General features: G+C 39.8%; 1 protein-coding gene across 1 annotated transcript; it reads left to right on the top strand.

The window, feature by feature from the left end:
* Positions 1 to 223: 223 nt before the first annotated feature.
* LOC145351374 (uncharacterized) lies at positions 224 to 19,900 on the top strand. The gene is made up of 5 exons (XM_080200986.1): positions 224 to 247; positions 4,469 to 4,667; positions 16,635 to 16,804; positions 19,556 to 19,727; positions 19,866 to 19,900. The coding sequence occupies exons 1-5, from the start codon at positions 224 to 226 to the stop codon at positions 19,898 to 19,900; spliced, it is 600 nt and encodes a 199-aa protein (XP_080057112.1).
* Positions 19,901 to 23,651: the final 3,751 nt, after the last annotated feature.

Below are 23,651 nucleotides of genomic sequence, written 5' to 3'. Positions count from 1 at the left end.
TGACTTATTACGCTCTGCTCAAAATGTGAAGCCGATTTTGCAGCCAGTACTATCGGCACGGGATTTCTATAGCTATATTTCAATTAAAGTCGTGTTCAATAAGCAATCTTCGCTGAATAGACTCATCTTGAATCCACATAAACAATCTAGAGAAGGATCTTGCAATGGTTCACCAAAATCACCATGTTGTGACAGACTTCTAACCGTTGCTGTGAGACGAACAATGGCTTTGCTCGCACTTGATTCCGTCAGCAGAAGATGAAGCACATCACGATAATCAATCGCTTTGTAGAGTAATGGTCTTCAACCATCTCGTATCTATATATAGATAGATAGCTTTGCTGGATGAAATAACTCCGGAGGAAACTGAAGGCTGTACTTGATATTTTGCTGATAAAAGCTGCCATAATCAACTTGTTTGCAGTTTTATTCGCTTGTACAAATTACTACAAAGGTTCGGCATATGAACTGCATAATTTATCGTTTTCGTCGAATGGATGCTTGGCTCGTATTTTACCTTCGATCTGTGATAGGCACTCGTGACTCAGGAGCGTTCAGTACATGTTTTGTTTTCTGTATTCTCAGCAATCCCTTTTTTTTTCACTGAAGACTGGCTCTTCATGTTCTTTTCAAACGGCTCCAGCCAGACAGCAACGCATCCTTTCCTTTTCAATATGATAGACGCTGCATGAAATCCTATCTCCGTCTGATAAAGCCACATTGTAAAATCACACGAACAATGTGTCTTACTTGTTGTTTCTGTATTGGCTCTTCGAAGTTAAACCCTATTGCTGAGTTACTTCGGACATCTATTTTTCCAAGTGTGAGGACCAACTGTATTTTTCCTACATAGGCTGTTTTATTAAATACCTTGCTAATGCAAACTTCTGGCTCATAGACAATTTTTTTCACTTAATTTCTCATGTATGTTATTGATTATGGATTTTAAACAAGGCACAAAGTACAAAAGATTGCACATGTAGATTCAAACAGCCAAGAAAACAGTTTATTCTAACAGCTGTTATTATTTATAGACTAGAAATTAAAATTTAGGCAGTGGCCTGCGAAACACTAGACTGCCTCGCTAAATATTTTTAAGACGCGGGTTGATGGGTTTTTGATAAGAGAGGGGATTAAGGGTTATGGGGAGAAAGCGGGAAAGTGGAACTGAGCAGCGACAGATCAGCCATGATCTTATTTAATGGCCGGGCAGGCTCGAAGGGCTAGATGGCCTACTCCTGCTCCTATTTCTTATGTTCTTATGTTCTTATCTTAAACAAATATACTTTTGCATGCAGCATTCTCATCACGTGCATCACGTGAACATCGTTTCCAGCAAACTAAAACCTGAGCATCTTCCATTGATATTCACTTTCATTACTTTCATGAAATGTTCTGATACTCTAAATCCTATGACATACACACTAATTACCACTGCTAATTTAATGTGAAAAGGTATTTCAGACAAAAAAAATGGCGCCCCATTCTGTGGCAGTGTGATGTGCCACAGATTTCAAACACTGAAAGCAAAAAATATTACATGGGAAAATAAATTCAACTTCTAGGGTTGCAACAGGTAAAACACCAAAACTGCTTGAAGGGAACACTGAAACAATTATCGTCCTCAGCAAATAAGCTATGTCATTGCGATTACTACTTCTATTAGTAATATGAAAAAGAGGAAGAAGAAGAAGGATGATGAAGATGATGAGGGGGAGAAGGAGGGGGAGGAACAAACACAAACAAACGTGGAAGCATATCGAACGTAACAGGAACAAAGTAAACCAGCAAGTTTTCAAAATATTCAACTTACCACGCCAATAGTTTTATGTGCTTCTGACTATAAACCCTTCAAAGCAGACATGTACAGCTCATGACACAGACCAGAGTCTTGAATTATTTAGTGGAATCGAGGAATATACCTCTATTCTTCTAAATATCATTGATAAATTTGCTGAGCTTGCTTGAAATTCATTTAACCTTCAGCACATCGCAGCATGGCTGCCTGAATTTAGTTCCTTACCATTACGTCTAATACCAACAGATTTCAAAGTAACTAGAATCATTCGTTAATTTTCAATCTCAAACAATGTACATGGGCACGAGCATCACCTAAATCTAGCAAGATTGAAACAACCCAAAGATTGTGCAAAATATTTCCATAATGCCAAACAATTTCCAGGTTTTCCTCCATTACAATCAACAACTGAGTAACACAATTAAAGATGGTGGCACCGTATACATTCTACTTTCTTGTCAAAATACCATAATGGATAGCTTAAAAATAGAAAGGTTCATATCTGTGATTTCCACTTGTCTGTGTATCTTCTGTGCAGTTCACATGTTCGAACTTTGATGAATAAAACAAAACATTTTCTGAATGCAGATGGTTTTGCGAACACAGATTTTGAACAGTATTTATCAATTGTTGCAGTTAATAGGCTGACATAACATCTGAACCAGTAGATATAATATCGTGATAGAGATGAACTGGGGGGATACATTTACGTCGCCCATTTAGCTGCCAGGATGTGATGCAGGAAAAATTAGGGAAGTTAGTCATCTGAGTTTCATAGAAAAGCGAGTTGCATCATGATAACGTTAGGATTCCAGTACAGAACCAGAAGTTAGATGAGGAACTCAAAACTATATCCAAATATCTTTTTTTTTTACCAATTTAAGCATAAATGTGAGGAAACGATGCTTCACTTCCACTAATGAATAAGGCATGTTTTCTCAAAGCAAGCTTCAATCACCAAACAATTTAATCATAACCCCAACAAAATAAAGCAGTTCAATGTTAACAGTTGAACCACATTCAAATATGAAACAACAAGTCTACTTTCTAATGTATCACAAGTTCAGCTCTATATAAAGAACATTTCTCTTAGACTCAAGATCTATTGTAAATGCAGCTCTTTGACTTGCTTTGAATTGTGTTCCCAGCTGCGAGGTTGAAGTGAGATTTTTGCGGGGTAAGAGTGCAGACATTCTCAAACTAATCCCAACAATGGAAACTAAACTTTGTGCCTCCACTACATAGTTGGCTCCTCCAGTTAGCCATATCATCGCATGTGGATGCAAATGTAAACCCATTTACACTGCTTTAAAATAAACGGAAATCGTTGCAAACACCACACAGCTACAATGAATAATGTATTGCGTCCAGGCATACTGACTCCCCGTCGAAAACAAAAGTAAAAATAAATTAATCCTAAAACAGGATATTAAAAAAGTAACATAACACATATCAATAGCACAGTATCATCACATTGTAGGCAGTGTGTAAATTTGTAAATGTAACCCCCATCTAATTGAAATTGAGATACTGAAATGGAAAGAGGGAGTGATCGTTAGAATTATGGGGCGTGGGGGAGGGAATAACATACCATAACCAGGTCTGAATTGAATTAAACACTTCAGGGTCGTAAAAAAAAAATGTGAATTTAAAAAAGGTCCAGAGAATTAATACTGTTAATTCAGAATGACAATCTGGGGAAAAAAATACAATGGTTTGTCAAGTATATGGAATAGTTGACAATATGTGATGTAAGGGTATTCAGAAATGGCACAATTAATGATAGAAATAGGATACATTGGAAGGTACAAATTCAGGTGGCAGAGAAAGCAATTTGAGTGTTTTTAGAATAGCCCTTCTCCTTCCTAATAAAATACGGGATGACAATTTTAGTGCCGAAATATAGGGACAATCAGCTATGTGCTTGCAGGTTAGAAGAGGAATCAAACGATTGTTTCCAGGAAATATGTAAATTATATGATGGCAAGAGACCAGCAGCACCATTTCGAATTATTTTGACAATATAGGACCTTATTTCAGCAAATAACTTTAGTAATTTCGAGTTACTTCTACGAAGACAATTCGAAGGAGGTTTACTGTTAAAGCACACATCAAGCAAAACATTTCTTATAGGCGAGCTTTTGTGATTTTTTTTTACTAAATTTGGTAGAAGCAAATGGTCATAATATCAAATAAAATGGGATAATATTTTAAATGGATCAGATTGCTCCTTTTCATCTCTCTGGCCTGTTCAGCACTTTGAGAAAGTTAGAATTCGCCTTTTAACCACCTTGTTAAATTCTCTAAAACTGTCGCGGTAAAAACCTTAGGATGCTTTCACCAAGTATTGCCTTAGTATGTGCCTTGAAACTACTTGTTTGAATAAACGTTGTTTTTTTTTAGATATTGCAGTGGTTCTCTGTGTCGTTTCATGGCATGATAACTGCAGCTCTGGGTCATTTGCGCCGAGCTGATAAATAGAAGCAAGCTTTTATTTTCGAAACTAAATTTCGTTTTATGTCATAGCATTTGAAAATGCACTTATTTTTAGTATTGACCCCGTATTCTAAATTATGTTTCTCATCACAATAATAAAGCATAAGAAAGTTTGGAAAATGATCTGTCGAGTATAATTAACAATTGTTTCAATATTATTACACTTTTTTTAAGAGAATCAAAACGCTGGTTGAAAATAATCGTACAAAAGATGCATCACAAATGATTTTCGACAACGTGCTAGAAAAGGGATCTCGAGAAGAAAGAATCATCTGGATAATATTATTTCAACAGCCGATTGCAACATCTAAGCTAAATGGGACGTTAGGAATGATAGAGGGACGCTTCCCGGATGTAACAATAAATCGACAAGGTAAGCCCATTGAAAAATATCTTGAAGAAATTGAAATTCATAAGAACATAAGAAATAGGGGCAGGAGTAGGCCATCTAGCCCTTCGAGCCTGCCCCGCCATTCAATAAGATCGTGGCTGATCTGAAGTGGATCAGTTCTACTTTCCCGCTTTCTCCCCATAACCCTTAATTCCCTTGTCTGTCAAAAACCTATCTACCCGTGACTTAAATATATTGAGCGAGGTAGCCTCCACCACTTCAATGGACAGAGAATTCCAAACATTCACCACCCTTTGAGTGAAGAAGTTCCTCCTCAACTCCGATCTAAACTCCCGCCCCTCCCCTTATCTTGAGGCTGTGCCCTCTAGTCCTGCTATCCTTTCTAAGCGGGAAGAATCTCTCTACCTCTATTCTATCCATCCCTTTCATTATCTTATATGTCTCTATAAGATCCCCCCTCATCCTTCTAAACCCCAACGAGCACAGACCAAGTCTATTTAGTCTATCTTCATAGTCCAACCCCCTCATCTGCGGTATCAGCCGAGTGAACATCCTCTGCCCTCCCTCCAAGGCCAAAACATCCTTGCGCAAGTGCGGCGACCAAAACTGCACACAATATTCCAGCTGCGGCCTCACCAGTACCCTGTACAGTGGCAGCAAGACTTCTGCTTTTATATTCTATCCCCCTCGCTATAAAGGCCAGCATACCATTCGTCTTCTTGATTATCTGCTGCACCTGCAGACTGGGTTTATGCGACTCATGCACGAGGACCTCCGGATCCCTCTGCACTGTAGCATGCTGCAGTTTTTCGCCCTTTAAATAGTAATCTCTCCTACTATTGTTTCTGCCAAAGTGGATAACCTCACACTTGCTAACATTATACTCCATCTGCCAGGTCCTCGCCCACTCGGTCAGCCGATCCAGATCCTTCTGTAGACTTTCCACACCCTCCGTGCAATTTGCTTTTCCACTCATCTTCGTGTCATCAGCAAATTTCGACACCCTACACTCAGCCCCCTCCTCCAGATCATCTATATAAATGGTAAATAGCTGAGGCCCCAGCACTGATCCCTGCGGCACTCCACTAGTCACCAACCGCCAATCAGAACAGCACCCATTGATACCAATCCTGAAATTCAGAAATTAAAAAAATACGAAATCATTATTTATTCAAGGAAAATTATTTCACGTTGAAGGTTATGCTGTTTTTTGCCTATCGGCATTGTGGTGCAAAATATTTGATTGCTATTCCCAGCAATTTAATCACAGCTCCATTTGTTTCTTTGGACTAAATGTCTGCTGGACATTGAGGATTCAGTACATTTTCTCTTACTTTGAATGTGTTTTCAGCGACTATGCCGAAGACACCAAGCAATTTTATTTTATCTGCAAAATTACAAAAATAACATATCAAAACACATATGTGGAATATAATGTCATTACCGACAATTTAGACTAAATCCGCAAAGTCCTATACTGTTTGTACACATTGCTCGTCACAATTCACGTAAAATCTTACATAAATTGAATGCATGCATGGGATAGTGCAACGTGGATGGTCGCAGGATTGTTGACATTTCGTGCAACAATTCGAGTGGGATGGACAAAAATGTAAATAATTAAGCATCTAAAAAGTGAAGCTCGACTTGCCCTTCGAGGAGAATCCGTTACATCCCATCTGCCACGGCCTATCTCCAATGGAACTACATTCTGACCGGCTTGATTTTTTTTCTGCACTTTCCCAAATTTGCTGTAAATATATGACATTTTCATATTGGAATCAATTGTTTTAATGTGATCGCATTGCTTCAATAAATCCCATACGCATATTCGCAAAAGGAACAATGCCAATCAAGAGTGAAACTAGTTGTAAAAACATGTATATAACAATCATAAATTTCATATTTTTCTCGCCATACGGGAATAAAAAGCTGGCTGTTTGTCACATGGCTGGTCATTCGTATGCTCTTAGCCCGAAATTCTGATTCACTGAAATATCAGACGCCCTTGGCAAAATTGGGATGAGAGCCGTAAGGCCAATGATTGCATTCTAATACTTTCTGCAACTCCATGAATGTATGGATTTCCAATTCCACATTTGCAAAAATGTATCTGATTTGTGAGCATTTAAATATCATGCATATGCATGCTGCTCCAAAACATTTCGGTTTGATCATGATGGCCCATAAATATCAAATGCCATCAGGGAGAATTGAATATATATAAAAGTACACAACGGAATACAAATAGATATCGCATGATTTCCTTCCACTTTGAGGACAATTGCAGGCCTGACAATAGAACTACTTTAAGGTGAAAACATTCAAACTAAACGCAAAATTTATTGATTGAATCTGATGCGCTGAAATAAAATGCGAACCCATTCCTCAGGATCTTGTTGGAATGGGAAACAACATTCTGAGAAGTTTATCTTACGCTGTGAAGCACCAAATACAACTGATGCATTTCCGACCAGCTATGAAACGTCAGAAAAAAAATGTCTTGCCTAATTCCAAGATATTATAAAATCTTAAATGATCGGACATTGCAAATGAACTATACATCAGTTATGATGTAGAACTGTCAATAATAAACAACCTTACAAGCTGCCGATGTTCTTGCGAAAATAATAATAACAAAACGATTTGATTATTACTGGTGTTAGTCAGTGAACTTTTATAGGACAATTGGGTATCAACAGTAAATGCTGACCTATTCAGCGATGCACACATTCTGTAAACGAATAAACAATTAAAATAGAATATAGGAGACAGGATCCCGAACGGGTGCTGAAATCCAAATTTAAAACTGAGTACCTTATATATTTGACACAGCTCTAATAAGCTATGAAACGCGTAAATCATCTGGCAATATCTAAACACCTGTAATCGCCAATGCATATAATTAAGGTTTTAGCTGTGCGTCTACTTGCATTATTCATAGAAAAATAGAACCCTATAGTGCAGAAGAGGTCTTTCGGCCCATTGAATCCGCACCAAAACATTAGAGACAGCTGAACTTCCACCTAATCCCATCTGCCAGCACTTGGTCCATACCGTGAAAGTAATGATGTGCCAAGTGCTTATCCAGTTTATTTTTAAGGGATGTGAGACACCCTTCTCTACCAGCTTCTCAGGCAGCGGCAACCTCTGGGTAACAAGATTTTCCCTCACCTCTATCCTAAATATCCTGCCCGCACCTTGAACTGATGTCCCCTCATGACTGTCCCTCCAACGAACGGGAACAGCTGCTTCCAGTCAATTCTGTCCATGTCACTCAAAAACTTGAATATCTTTACCAGGTCACCCCCTCCGTTATATCTGTTCCAACGTAAACAACACAGGCCTGTGCAACCTCTCTTCATTATTTAAATGATCCATTCCCGGCAGCACTCCAGTGAATCTCCTCTGTACCACCTCTTGTGCAGTCACATTCATCCTTTAACATGCCGACCAGAACTGAACACCACACCCTAGCTGTGGCCTTAGCAAAGTTCAGTAAAACTCCAACATGACTTCGCTGCTTGTGTAATATAAGCCTCAATTATTAAAGGTAAGAGTTTTTGAATGCCTTTTTTTCTCCACACTTCTAACATGCCCTTCTGTGTCAGAGATCTGTGAATAAACACGCCAAGGACTTTTATATTCCACATAAAATACTCATGTCCCACCATTCATTGAATGTTCTTTCTTAAGTTAGTCCTTCCAAAGTGTACCACATCACCCTTTTCAAGGTGAAAGTGCAGATGTCACTCATCTACCATTCCGTCTATATTTTTACATAATCCACGACATTCCACCTTATCCTTAAACACCCGTCCAAATGCTGTGTCATCCGCAGATTTACTTGTTCTACTCTGCACCCCGTTATAGTAATCTATGTCTTTTCTATCAAAGAATAATAACCGATCTCTGCAGTAGTCAACTGGACACTGCTTTTCAGTCACTCTCTAATCCTACAACTGCTCTAATTTTGAACCCACTGTATCAAGTTACTCTGTGTTGCATCTGATGTTACCCTCTTTACAAGTTTCCCATGTCAGACTTTGTCCGAAAATTGGCTGAAATCCACATAGGCTACATCTGATGAACTGTCCTCATCTATAAACATGGTCAATTTCTCAAAAAAAAATAAATCCATTGGGCATGACCTTCCTCTGATCAAGAAATACTGACTAACCGTGATCAAGCATTGCCTCTCCAATCAGAAATATATGCTCTCCTTCAGAGCTTTCTACAATCGTTTCCTTACCAATGATGTTTAACACACTGGTCTGCAATTCCCTGATTTATCTCTGCAGTCCTGCTTAAAAGGTGGCAGCACATTATCTGTACTTCAATCATCTCACAACGACCCTCCCCCGACTCCGAAGCCCCCCCCCCCCCCCCCCCCCCCCCGCCCAACCATCCGCCACACTTGACACCCAACCCGGGCCAGACAGGATTTACAAATCTGCATCAGTGTCCCAGCAACCTCGTCCCTTATCTTCCGCAGCAGCCTAGGTCACAATCCATCTGCACCTGGAAATTTGTCTGCTTTTAAGGCTGCTAATACATCCAATACCTTGATCTTCCCTCTGTCAATTTGCAGAACAACGTCATATTTTCTCTCCCTGAATTTCATGCCTTCGTCCCTATTCTTTTGGGTGAAGATGGATGTGAATTATTCATTCAACACGCTATCAATGTCCTGTGGCTCAACATCAGATTGCTCCGTTGGTCCCTCGTGGGCCTTATCTTTTCCTTTCTATTTATTGTCGTCCCATTGATATACTAATAGACTGTTTTGGGATAGTCCCTGCTATTACCAGTCACATTTTTCTTATGTCCCCGCTTTGAATTCATAATTGTTGTCTAGAACTCCACCCTGCACTTGTTACACCTCACTAATATCATCACTGATTTGCCCCCTGAATATTTCTGGCCACCCAGGGTTCCCTGAGCTTCTTATTCCTACTTATCAGTTCACAGGACATGTTGTGCTCGGAATCTCCCCATCTGTTTTTTCTTCAATGCTCCCCACTGCTCTTCAGTAGATTTTTTTTCCCCATTTGAAGCTTCTCTCAGTCCACCTTGGCCAGATTCAGTTTCGTTTACTAAAATCTGCTCTACCCAATTTTTTTTTGGCAGCTTGTCTAATTCCTTGTCCATAACAAGTTAAAGTTGTACTATGTTATTTGCTATCACTGAAATGCTCCCCCACCACCACCCCAACCCCACTTCACCAGCCCCACTCCACCAGCAGAAGGACCTGGGTGTCCTTGTGCAGGAATCTCAAGGAGTTGGCTTGCAGGCAGAGCAGGAAATTAAGAAGGCAAATAGATTTTGTTTTCCTTCATTACTAGAGGGATAGAGCTTATAAACGGTGAGATTATGTTATGGTTGTATAAGGTGCTGGTGAGGCTACACCTGGAATAAAGTGTACAGTTTTAGTCCCCTTACTTGAGAAAGGATGTGCTGTCACTGGAGGCGGTGCAGAAGTGATTCACTCGGTTGATTCAAGGGTTGAGAGTGTTCGCTTATGAGGAGAGACTTGAGTGTGCTGGGGCTATAGTCATTGGAATTCAGAAGAATGAGAGAAGATCTTATAGAAATTTATAAGATTATGAAAGGAACAGGTAAGATTGTTCCCACTGGTGAGTGAAACTAGAACCAGGGGCATAGCCTCAAAATAAGGGGAACAGATTTAGGACTGAGTTGAGGAAGAGGTTCGTCACACCGTTGTGAATCCGTGGAATTCCCTGCCCAGTGAAGCAGTTGAGGCTACCTCATTAAATGTTATTTTTAAGGAAGGGATCGATAAATTGTTGAAGGATAAGGGAATTAAGGGTTATGATGAGCGGATGGATAAGTGGAGCTGAGTCCACAAAAAAGATAAGCCATTATTTTATTGAATGGTGGAGCAGGTTTGAGCGGCCAGGTGGCCTACGTCTGTTTCTAGCACTTATGCTCTTAAGTTCTTATGTTCAACCAGCTGTCCAGTTTCCATCCCCACAATAAGGCCCAGCAGAGCCCCACTCTTATTGCACACTCTACATATTGATCTAAACATATCTTCAGGGCATATTTCGAGAAACCTGCACCATCCTAGTCGATATTTTATGTATATCACAGTTCTGGTTTGGAACGCTCAAATCACCAAACATAATAAATCTATTTTTGTTTGTACACACCTAACCAAATTTAGCACATGTTTGCTCCCCAATAGCCCTCTGACTATCTGTGTGTCTATAATGAACACGTAGCATTGTGTTAGTCCCCTTTTTATTCGTAACCTCTTCGCAGAAAACTCCATGTGATGCTCCCTCGAAGGCAAAATCTCTCCTTAATGCAGACACTGACTCCTGAACTAATGATGCAATGTATCCTCCTCGTTTACCTCCTTCTCTGTCTAGACTGAAGATTCTATATCCCGGAATTTTGAGTTGCCAACCTTGTCCTTCCTTCAACCATGTCTCTGAGATGCGACTGTATCACATTTTCAAGTGTCCATCTTTGCCCCCAACTCATCTGTTTTAACAACAAAATCCCAGTGTTAGAGACCATCCCGCCTAGACTTCCTGTCCTGAAACATAATGCAGCTGCACTCTTTGTGACTTATTTGCCTTGTTGTATGATTCTGCTCCTTTATCTGCTCACTGCTTGTCTCCGACAATGACAACAATTTCACAATGAGCCTCAGACATTATTGCAGTTTTTTTTTGTTTTCAAATGATTTCAATGCAAATACAAGAAGGATGTGGAAGCTATTGAAAGAGTGCAAAGGTGTTTTACAAGGATGTTGCCTGGATTGGGCGGCATGCCTTATGACGATAGGTTGAGGGAGCTAGGTCTTTTCTCCCTGGAGAGACGAAGGATGAGGATGACCTGATAGAGGTTTATAAGGTGTTGAGAGGTATTGATGAGTGGATTCTCAGAGGCTATTTCCCAGGGCTGAAATGTTCGCTACGAGATGACACAGGTTTAAGGTGCTGGGGAGTAGGTACGGAGAAGATGTTAGGTGTAAGTTTTTCACTCAGAGGGTGATGAGTGAGTGGATTCGGCTGCTGTCGGTGGTGGTGGAGGCGAACTCGCTGGAGTCTTTTAAGAGACTTCTGGATGAGTACATGGGACTTAATGGGATTGAGGGCTATAGATAGGCCTGGTAGGTAGGGGTATGATCCGTGCAACTTGTGGGCCGAAGGGCCTGTTTGTGCTGTAGTCTTCTATGTTCTATGTTCAATAACGTATTTCTTTAATCAAGCAGGGGCGGGGGGTGGGGGTGGGTTGGGGGGCGGTGCTGGGGCAAAACTGCCGAAACTATATGCGAGTTAACCTATCTTCTGTGCCTGTGATCGGCTTAATATCCTCTATTTAATTTACTGTAAATTTTAGGTACAATTTGAACTTAAATATTAATCGTTTTCATTTGAGATTTTAGTCATTTATTCAATAGAAGGCAGTTCGTTGAATTAAGCCGGGAAATTTTCATTAAGTTTTATGTATTTATTAAATATATGACGGGACTTGACTCGAATACAAATACAAATTATTTCCTTTTTAGCATTGCGTGCAGGTTGACAAATCATCTTGGTTCACTCTCTGTAACATTTGCTTTGTTCTGGACAGCACCTACTTCCTGTGCAACCTTCTCAGTGAAAGCTTATGCTCACTAACACATTGCATGCCAAATTCGCACAGTTACGAAATTTGCCATTGCACTTTACTGATTGAAATGAGGCGAGACTTATTCCTAAATTTGCTGTAATTTGTTTTGATTTGCAGAGGGATCTGGGGGTCCTTGTGCACGAATCACAAAAACCCAGTCTTCAGGTGCAGCAGGTGATCAAGAAGACGAATGGAATGTTGGCCTTTTTAGCGAGGGGCGTAGAATATAAAAGCAGGCAGGTCTTGCTGCAACTGTACAGGGTACTGGTGAGGCCGCAGCTGGAGTACTGTGTGCAGTTTTGGTTCCCGTATTTGCGAAATGATATATTGGCCTTGGAGGGAGTACAGAGAAGGTTCACCAGGCTGATACCAGAGATAAGGGGGTTAGCTTATGAAGAGACATTGAATAGACTGGGTCTGTATTCGTTAGAGTTTAGAAGGCTGAGGGGGGATCTTACAGAGACTTACAAGATAATGAAGGGGCTAGATAGGGCAGAGGTAGAGAGATTCTTCCCGCTTAGAAAGAATAACATAACGAGCGGGCACAGCCTCAAAATAAGGGGAAGGGGGGACAGTTTAGAGCGGAGTTGAGGACGAATTTCTTCACTCAAAGGGTGGGGAATCTCTGGAATTCTCTGCCGATTGAAGTGGTGGAGGATACCTCATTGAATATATTTAAGTCACGGGTAGACAGATTTCTGATAGACAAGGGAATTAAGGGTTATGGGGACAAAGCGGGAAAGTGGAACTGATTCACTTCAGATCAGCCGTGGTCGTGCTGGGTGGCAGGGCAGGCTCGAGGGGCTAAATGGCCTACTCTTGCTTCTATTTATTATGTTCTTATGATTCGATTTATTATTAGTGTATGGTTAAAAATATTGTTTCTTCTGCACGATGCAGCCAGAGCATGCCGAACAGAGAATAAAGGGAAAGAGCAAAGAATGTAGTGTTACAGTCATAGATAGGGGAAGAGATAGATCAGTTTTATGAGAGGCAGGTGCATTCAGAAGTCTGATTGTAGTGGGGAGGAAGCTGTTTTCGAGTCGATTGGTACCTGTGATCTCAAACTTCAGTATATTTTTCCCGACGGAAGAATGTGGAAGAGAATATGTCCGAGGTGCATGGGATATTTGATGATGCATGGCTTTTTTTATTCTCTCTAGGCAGCGGGAAGTATAGACAATGTCAATGGATAGGAGGCTGGATTGACTGATAGACGGGGTTCATTCACGACCGTTTGTAGTTTCTTGTGTCATTGGACAGAGCAGGAGCCAGAACAAGCTATGATAAAACCAGAAATAATGTTTTATACGGTGAATCTATGGAATTTGTTGAGAATTGTAGCGGACATGACAAATTTCCTTCGTTTCCTGGAACAGTAGAGGCGTTGGTCGGCTTTCTTTACTATGGTGTAGGCATGGAGAAGGACCAGGAAACATTGTTACTTACTTACTATTACTTACGAGGCGAAAAACTGCAGCAGGCGACGGTGCAGAGGGACCTCGGGGTCCTTGTGCATGAGTCGCAAAAACCCAGCTTGCAGGTGCAGCAGGTGGTCAGGAAGGCGAATGGGATGCTGGCCTTCATCGCGAGGGGGATTGAATATAAAAGTAGGGAGGTCTTGCTGCAGCTGTATAGAGCATTGGTGAGGCCGCAGCTGGAGTACTGTGTGCAGTTTTGGGCGCCGCACCTGCGCAAGGATATTTTGGCCCTGGAGGGAGTGCAGAGGAAGTTTACTAGGCTGATACCGGAGTTGAGGGGATTGAGCTATGAGGAGAGGCTGAATAAACTAGGCTTGTACTCGTTAGAGTTTAGAAGAATGAGGGGAGATCTCATTGAGACGTATAAGATGATGAATGGGATGGATAGGATAGAGGTGGAGAGACTCTTCCCGCTCAAAAAAGACAGTAGGACTAGAGGGCACAGCCTCAAGATAAAGGGGAGGCGGTTTAGAACGGAGTTGAGGAGGAACTTCTACACTCAAAGGGTGGTGAATCTCTGGAATTCTCTGCCCGTTGAAGTGGTGGAGGCTGCCTCGCTAAATATTTTTAAGAAGCGGGTTGATGGGTTCTTGATAAGAGAGGGGATTAAGGGTTATGGGGAGCGGGCGGGAAAGTGGAACTGAGCCACGACAGATCAGCCATGATCTTATTGAATGGCGGGGCAGGCTCGAAGGGCTAGATGGCCTACTCCTGCTCCTATTTCTTATGTTCTTATGTTCTTATTGTTGGTGACCTGGACGCCTAAAAACGTGAAGTCTTCGATCGCTTCTACTGTTTAAGGGGTGCATGATCAATGTGTGATTAGTCTAGGTGGGCATGATCAATTTATTTTTTTGTTGTTGTTTTCGATGGATAAGGTCATATATTGGTAACATTCCCCTACGTCCCTTGATAGGCCCTATACGAAGACAATTACTTTTCTTGCCATTCCGTCTCCTATTGAAGATTGTTTTTGTTACTTGTTAAAATAGAATTGTGGTTGATATCTCCCGTGGCTGTTTGCCGAGGATAGTGAAATATCTTCATGGTTGATATATTGAGCTTACCATCTGAAATTGCATCCAATTGATATTAAACTAGACCCTTAATTGGATGCTATGTTTTGGACATGCAATTTGGTTTCTGAAACGCAATTCCAGTGACATAGGCGGGATTTAGTACAGACATCCCAACAGTTGGCAGATGTTAGCAAGCATCACGCCCCATAGGCTGTTCCAAATAAGAATATTTGGAAAGTATAAGAATATTTGTGTATAAGAATACACAACATCTGTACTGAACAGAAGGAGAAACACAGTGACACCCAAACAATACAGATTATGCTAATTATCACACTAACTAGCGGTGAATGGCATCAGACTGACTTGCAATTGGGCTCAATTTGCTAGTTGGTTCATATATACATACACAGGTAATCGCGCACTTAATGAAAAGAAAAATGCATTAAATTATGTAGCATTGAAATAAGCACATACGTCGTCGTCAATTAATTCGAGGCACTTTCTGTCAAATATTCCACCAATCAGATTCGACCTGCTAATTAATCAACATACTTTCTAAGGCAGTGTAAACATGCTGTTCATATCAAGCTTGACATGTTTTTCAGTCTGTCCTGATGAGTGTCTGAATATTATGTTGGACAATCGATTTCTATTTCAGCAATACTGTTTTAAGAAACTTTTATCTTGCCCTACCGGCATTTAGAAATCGTGCATATTGGCGTGAACTTCTGTCCCTCCCCTGCAACTTCCAAATTTACCTCTTTGCAAAGTTCTTCACTTCACTTCACTGGCTCTGAATAAGCTTGTTAATCTTTGTGATGAATTCACTATAGTGCATCAGTATATATGCGTAATATGCGTTAGCTGCTGTTGAAATGTTTTTGCATGTTTTTTTTTCGGTTACTGGGCCTTTTTTGTTATTACCAGAAATAAATAGGTCAAAAATATGTTGTCCTTATAGTCGAGGTTTCAATATAAATGTCAGTACCTAGCACTTACACAAAAAATTCATACAATTCATATTGTGCATTTTCCTTGAAAAGAAACAAAATGCAGAGAGGGAAAAAAAAATCATGTATGCATAATGTCCAGTGTACTAAGACTGTTTGTGAGCTCCAGGGAAAATAATTGAAAGCGCCTTACATGCAAACAATGTTCAAAGGCATCTACAGATGCCAAGGCAAGTCATTTAACCTGAAATCTCCTATCAGCATCTCGATCAGTCACGGGTTAATGTCCTGGGCAAGAACTACTGACTGTCTCTTTAACCAAGCATTTATAAACTTCAAGTTATAACCTTGATCAGGCCACTAAACAATGCCAATTTTGACGGTACAACTATCCACAGTCTACCACAAAAAAAGAAAAACAAATTAACAATCACCATCAGGTCCATACAGCTTTGTATCAAAGATATAATGACTTGCTATTTCATCAATAATGTATCGTTTGAAGAAACAAATTTAAACGTGCGAACATTTCACAGCTGTATTGTATCATCTTCGTATAATGATACACTTCAATCTTGTCTCCACTTTCTGCTCTTTATTGTATTGTATCTTCTGATCCACATCCCACGGAAGGAGTTTCAGCCACATGACGGTCATTCATACATGTGGATTTCTGTGTTTTATATATTTACTAAATACACTATCAATATTCTACGACTGCCAACTAGCAAACAGTGGCTGAATAATTTTAGCATGCCACACCTCTGATGTTCCATTAACTACGTAGCTGTTGAAACTGATCATTAGTAATGATGTGGCAGTAATTACGGTACACGATTTTCATTGCACAGCCTGTTGTTTACCCTGATCTCCGTTGCTCCTTGACAGATAATGCAGATACCGACTTATCACAAACGTTGGCAAGCTGGACGGATACTGAAATGACCGATGCCACATATTCCAACCGCCAGACAATTGAACAGTTGATTGAACAGTTCGTCGTGAATATTAGTCAGTCCCTCTACAATGCAAGTGTTCTTTCGAGTGCAGATCTTAAGGTATGAAACACACGTGATCGATAATCAACATTTTAAGATGTCGTCCAAATGATTGCGTAGATTGACCACCTAAAGTACAACGTAGCAATATCGTGAAGTCGAGTAGACCATTTAATCTTCAGCGTCGATTCGGACATCGCTATTTTACAGACATAAGGCACATCTGCAGTGTTCTTTTAATACACCTCTTGTAAAATAATTGCACCTGCGATTGGCAATGAATTGATTTTAAAACATGACACCTAATTGCGTAACAATGAGTTATTCATGGAAGGTCTGAGTTGCAATAACCCTCAGCTGACTAAACAATTCTCTTCACTCATAGGGCAGTTTAGTTTGTGGTAGAGCTTCTCTCGTGCTCTCTGAACTTCTCAAAATGCTATCTATTATCCTCTCTCCCAACTAAGATCAGCCTATTCTACAGTGCCGCCCAATTCCAATTTTACACAATTTGTTTAGTCCTGTTTGCTTAAAACTTACACAGTTACAACAACTGAAAATACGTTGTAATGCTTCTAATATATGACTTCTATGATCAACCAATAATGCATAATTTTACGCTCAAGAATTTCCTTGAATAGAAAAATTTTCGAAATTGTCTTGTCCGTTACATTACCCTCCCTATTGGTACATACTTTCCATTTGCAGAGCACCATTCGCCATTCTTTTAACGTATTTTGCACCATGTTTCGCATATGCATTGTTCCCAATTATTATTCGTTCGTAGTCTGCACGCAACTACATCAAAGCCATAATTAATTGTCCATCCCTTTATGAAATTGGGAACCTTGCGGTGAATCATCTGTTTCAACCACTGTAAAACACCTGCTTTAAATGCCCCATGGTCTGTTGCGGGAGGAATTTAGAGGACCGTTGACCATCTAAGGTTAAGGAATAAGAAATTTATTTCAAGATAGTTTGCTGTGTGTAACTGTCATGTGGTGGTATTCGCAAACATATATACTGAGCTTCATATTCTAGATAGTAATTGTAGAAGTGTACAAAGAACAACACAGCACAGGAAACAGGCCCTTCGGCCCAACAAGCCCGCGCTGCCATTTTAATATTCAGTGAGCGCCTCATTCCAGTCCTTCTTTTACCTATGACTTTTGTGTACGCCTCTTGGGCTCCACATTAAAGGTGTGCAAATTTAGTGAATTTTATGTGTGCCACGTTGAGGGAGGTCTAATTTAAGGGGCAATTTGTATAGTTGATGGTGGAGAAACCTTGGCGAGATTTTGCATGGATCACTTTGATGGTTCATTCTGCTGCATTGCCAGCCGGAGGAAGGGTTGAATGTTTACGATTATGGTGCAGATGAATTGTACAGCATCGACATATATATGCTATACATAAACAAAGCTTTCAACCACATTCCTGATTTACCTTTCGAAAATATTAAATTAAATTTGAGGTGCCAGAGTCTGAGTCACGTTGCATTGTTTTTGTTTTCATTTGCGAACCTATTCGTACCACCACAGTTTTATGTAGCACATCCAGTTAAATTACTGGTGATCGTTAATACATATGAGTCGAGGTCTCATCAGCCATAAAAAGTGCATGAACAGAAAACGTCATGTTAAGCAATTTCTCTGGAGACAATTGGTCATTGTTGTAGCACTTGTGTGTTATGTATTCAAGTTCTACATATCAGCACACCATTGAATGCTGTCCAATATGTCTGCACATGAATAGTATAGGTTGTTGTATGTTCCCTTATGTGAGTATTTACGAATAGAAAAGAACACCACTGAGTAACCCGTTAATGTTCAAACCATTAATCGTGGAATGGAGTGGTAGTTATTTATAAGCCAGTTGAAGAATGTTGACCTAAGAGCCTACCTTGAGGAAATTCTCCAACAATGCACAAGTGTTAAGCTGACTGGCCTTCGCAAACTTAAAACCTTAATTTAGTATAAAGCCAAACGAGAACGCCCCATAATGTACGCCGAATTTTATTTCCTATAGCCATTCCTACATTATTCGATGCAAAGTTGTCTTTGTCTCAAAGGCAATGCCCCTAACTTCAGTTCTTGAATACAGCGCGTGTTTTTCATTCCGGCTGAATTCCCGGTCAGCAACAACGTGGATTTTGCGGAAAGTTAATTGCGCATTTGCAAGTATGATGATTGATTGGGAACATTACTGACAATAAATTTTCTGTATTTTGCTCATGACCAGGAGTGTAGAGGTTAGTCGCGGCAAGTCAGGTTTTCTTTTCACCTTATTTTTGTGTAAATACATTTTATGTAAATTTGCAGATGAGATGTCATGTTGAAGGTTTACTGAAACAGCGTGAATTTATTCTGCGGAGCTCTGAAAAAAAAAAGCAATACCACAACAGGAATGCTGTCAGAACTCATTTTTTAAAAAAATCCAGAGCTTTCAGGCATCAACTGATATCATATCAAGTGAATCAAATTGGCTGAACACTTGCATTTTTGTTCGGCGAATCACAAGTGAAGTTCGAGATGAACTGTCGATTCATAACGTCTAACTAGACAGATTCACAATTCCACAACATTTTGTTTATGTCCCCATATCCCCGCTATCCAGCACCCATTGTTATGCAGGCGTTGATGAAAGAGTGGGGGTTGGACTAAAAGGTGGTGTGGATATTTGTTCTACCTCTTTGGGCGACTCATTATTTCATTATTAGCATGTTGAAAGTTCCTTTTCGGAATACCGAAATAAAGGGAGAATGAGCAAATGCGTATTGATTGTATCAATCTGTTTGTGTTTGTGTTTTAGAGAATCGGGATGCTTGCTGAATTAAATCGTTTAAATGAGGCTTCTCAAGTGTTTTTGAATTTATTCCTCCTGAACGGAACTCATGGAGAAAGATGTTTTTGGCGACAACTACTCCAACTACGGGACTTAACGCCCAAGCTGAAAGCAATTCTGGCGGAAAAACATGCGACAGGTAGCTGTTTCTATAACCTTCCACATTAAAACGTAGCTGATTTCCAAATTAATCATGAAGCCTATGCTCCTTTCAGCAGAAAATACATTCGATATATAGCGACCAAATTTAATTTAAGTTCATACTTTTTTTCTGTAGTGATGCAAAGCTGTTGTACAACTGACGCCAACTAATTAGTTAAATTTTTCCAGTGGAACTGAGCAACGAGTCGATTTATACGAGGTCCTAGTCTAATTTTACGTCAAAAAGCTTGTGATTAGTCAACGCTATAACTGACCATTCAAACTATACATTAGCAATGACAAAAACAAAACATAATGCCACCGGGATTGAGATGACATTTACGTCGAAACTCAAACTATTCACAGACTCAAATTTCACAGACTGTATGATGAATTTTGAACCCATATCTCCTCTGGAGCACTATTTCAAGGATATTGTCGCTGTAAAACCACCTACCATTTCAATTTACCAACTTTGATCAACAATGATTTTACAGTGCAATACAATCTAAACATAACAAGGGAATGTCCCCGGCATGGGTCGGGGACCTGACTGTAATTCTTCCACAGCACCGCACCGTAACATGCCGATGCAGTTTCAAAACAATGAGCTTTTTAATCAAGTGAATTCAAATTTCCGGATTCTGACAATACTTCCTTACTCTCTTTATCCGTAAAAAAAATGTTTTATTAATGGAAGACGATAGAGTCCCGACAGTGTAAATGGTAAATCCACTTTTCTTTTCGAAGAACTGTTGCCTTAAGATTTTTCATATTTAGTTTCATGGGTGTTTTCTTCATCGAACGCCTACACGTCCAATCATAGGATTCATAACCCACTTGGTCCATCCAGTCTGCACCGGACACAATCCCATTCCTCTTCCCCGTAATCCTATTTATTTACCCTATTAATCCGCTGACACTCGAGTCACTTGAGCAAAGTTATCTCATTTGGCTCAACGTCTATGCTCATGATGTCATTCGCTCTGGCAATTTTGCAAGGGGTCGACGCTCTTTTTCAGTGAGTTCAAGGTATTAATATCTCCTTAGGTGAAACTTATGGAACTTTCAAATTCTTTAACTTTGTCCAGATTTTCAGCATTTAAAGAGACCAAGTAACATTTTAACCAGTCAATTCCACACATAGAAGACGTACAGCCATGTCTAATACAAGTCTATTAAACAACTCTAAAACCAAAACTTCATTACAAGAGTGAAACCTCTCGTTAATAAGACAACACCACCCTTTTGGTCACTATCTTCTTCATCTTCCGATTCTTCAGTGCTATTTGTAGTTTCAAACACTCAATTTGATCGTACCAGACAGTTGAACGTTTAATAGAAGTCGGGTTCACGGCGAAAACAACACCGATCATACCATGGGAATTTCTGGGGTTCATTTTGCTGTTATCATTCTCCATATCCTCCCTCCTGTTACGGACATTAAAATGAGTTATGTCCTCGCAATTTCTGGGTCCCAGTCGTCTGCCATATTCCCCTTGCCCCCTTGTGCGTGCACAATCTCTCCATCCTGTTTGCAGTGTTTCTGTTGCAGTCTGTCTTATCACTGACTGACCCAGTGTTCCGAAAGCTTGTGGTTTGTGGCTTGTGCTACCAAATAAGCCTGTTGGGCTATAACTTGGTGCTGTGAAACTTCTTACTGTGTTTACCCCAGTCCAACGCCATCATCTCCACATCATGACTCTTTTGTGTCATAAAAGCCGCGGGGATAGAATGTTTCCCTATAAAAGAAACAGGAAAATCCTGGAATTTGATCATATTCGGTCTCTGCAAATTTACCTCCTGTCAAAACCAGTAGCCTATCTATACTTATAGCTTTAACAAGTCCAGTAACTTAAAGTCAAAAGAACTGTAAAAAACTTCACTCAGAGTTTTTGAAGCCTCATATATAGCTTATAAAATTCCATCACGTATTCTTCAATACCAAGATTTCCGAAATCTATCTAAACCTAACCAGTCTTCATGCGCACTTAATAAGTCATCCTTTTTTGATAAATTTTATCCAAAATGATTAAGAAATTATGCAGATATTCCTCCGAGTCCAAAGGTTCCAACACAAATTCGGAAAATACATTGCTTCTAATTTCACATCTATATGGTTTTAAAAAAAGAGCCAAGGCCATTACTTGTTTTCTTTTACAAAACCGATTACTTTAGTCCACATGATAAATTTACTCCATTGTTCATGAGGTTCCGTGTGTGAAAATAATGGCGGATAAATATATCCTAGCACTTTTACTTTAGGTTCAGCCATTTATGTTGTCTCCTGCTCACCCCTTTATTGATTCGCATTTGAGTGAAGTTTTCTCCTTTCTTCTGCGAAAAAAATCGTAACTTGCAACCCGTTACATAAAGCCAACAATCATTCTCTGCTACCAGTGTCTGAGTCTCTCGGTTGCAGTTCAGTGAAGGAGACAAAATTCAGCTTTTTCAAAGAGTAATGTACTTACTTGATTCAACTCCATATACAATTCTGCACAGTACCCGGTGCTACACCTTTAGATATGCCAATGATTTCCATTAAGTGATTAACATCCAATTTCGAACTTAATAGGAATCTGACAGGTAACCATTCCTAACTGTGTAAACCATTTACTACATTTATTGTAATATCATAAAGCGATTATTAAAAATTGAGCAGGCTGTCCGGGTATGGTGCAGGGTCTGGACAATAAGTACTCGCAATTGCTGCTCTCATTTTTTGTTCCGTAAAACCCTGAGTTTTGCTTCCTAGTTGATGGTTCAAAAATATGTGATAAACCATCATGTAATCTCTGCCCAATACCCGCTCGGTAATCACGTGTTTACTGCGTGAAATATATTCCTTCATCTCATGCTAACGCTCCTTCGTATGCTTATCAATTTAAAGACGCTAAAACTTTCCATTTTATAGCAAAGAACCACTGAGGAATTCCCGATGGAGCAAACGATTTGAAGTTAGTAATAGCAGCGTAGGATATTCACAGAATCATAGAACCATTGGCCCATTGAGTCTAATAGTAAGTAGAGATTTTGAAATATGGAATGATTTTGTACAACTGTAGCAGACTAATTTCAGTGCAGATAATTATGAAGTCATCACACGCTATCAGGCCACCCACGAGCATTCTATTTCCTTCGAAATACGTAAGCTGTTGTCGATGGATGTTAAAAAGTAATATCAAGCCCAAATACCCAGGTAGTTATAGAAGTTTAAAAATGTCAGCGACGTCAATGCAATCAAACGAACGTTAACAAGAGAAAACCGGACAAGTATTTTTACAACTAATGACAGGCTTGTTTAATCATTTCTGCACATTGTACAATCAGAACATGGCACATTATGAAAATTATGGTTGTTCTGTGAAGGCATGTACTGCAGAATCACCTGGTTCTTACCGTTAATGTTCATGAACATAAATCTAAAAAAATGTATTCGTTGGAATAAGCCGATGGCAGAATTTAATGCAGGCTATAGATCGTGGGAAATAGTTTTTTTCTGGGGGGGCGGGGGGGGGCGTGGGCTGTGGGAGAGAGGAAGTGATACATTCTACTCGGAAGCTTGACTAGAATATGTGAAATTACCATTACAATTTTAGCCAGGCGTTTCGGAATTAGGTTAGAAAATATCCACGCATCGTGGAAAGCTGACCTCAATATATATGTATACATATATACATATAAATCACAAATAGTAGTTTAACTTTTAGAATCAACAGAATGTTACTGGTAATGCTTATGGAAGCATGGCAAGTTGGTGGAGCTCCTGCTCATTAAGGACCATACAATTTTCAGTATTGAGTTGATTATTGTTAAAACATACTTGTTGGTAACAAAGCACGAGGAAAGTATTTGATAAATATCTAGTATCGTCTTTTGTGGTGCGATGAATTACAGTGCCGCGATGTTGTTGTAAAAAAAG

This window comes from Carcharhinus amblyrhynchos, chromosome 13 (genome assembly GCF_965287045.1).
Source record: "Carcharhinus amblyrhynchos chromosome 13, sCarAmb.v2.hapA, whole genome shotgun sequence".
Taxonomy (NCBI): Eukaryota; Metazoa; Chordata; class Chondrichthyes; order Carcharhiniformes; family Carcharhinidae; genus Carcharhinus; species Carcharhinus amblyrhynchos.
The sequence above is the reverse complement of the archived record's forward strand: the minus strand, read 5'-3'. Positions and strand labels throughout refer to the sequence as shown.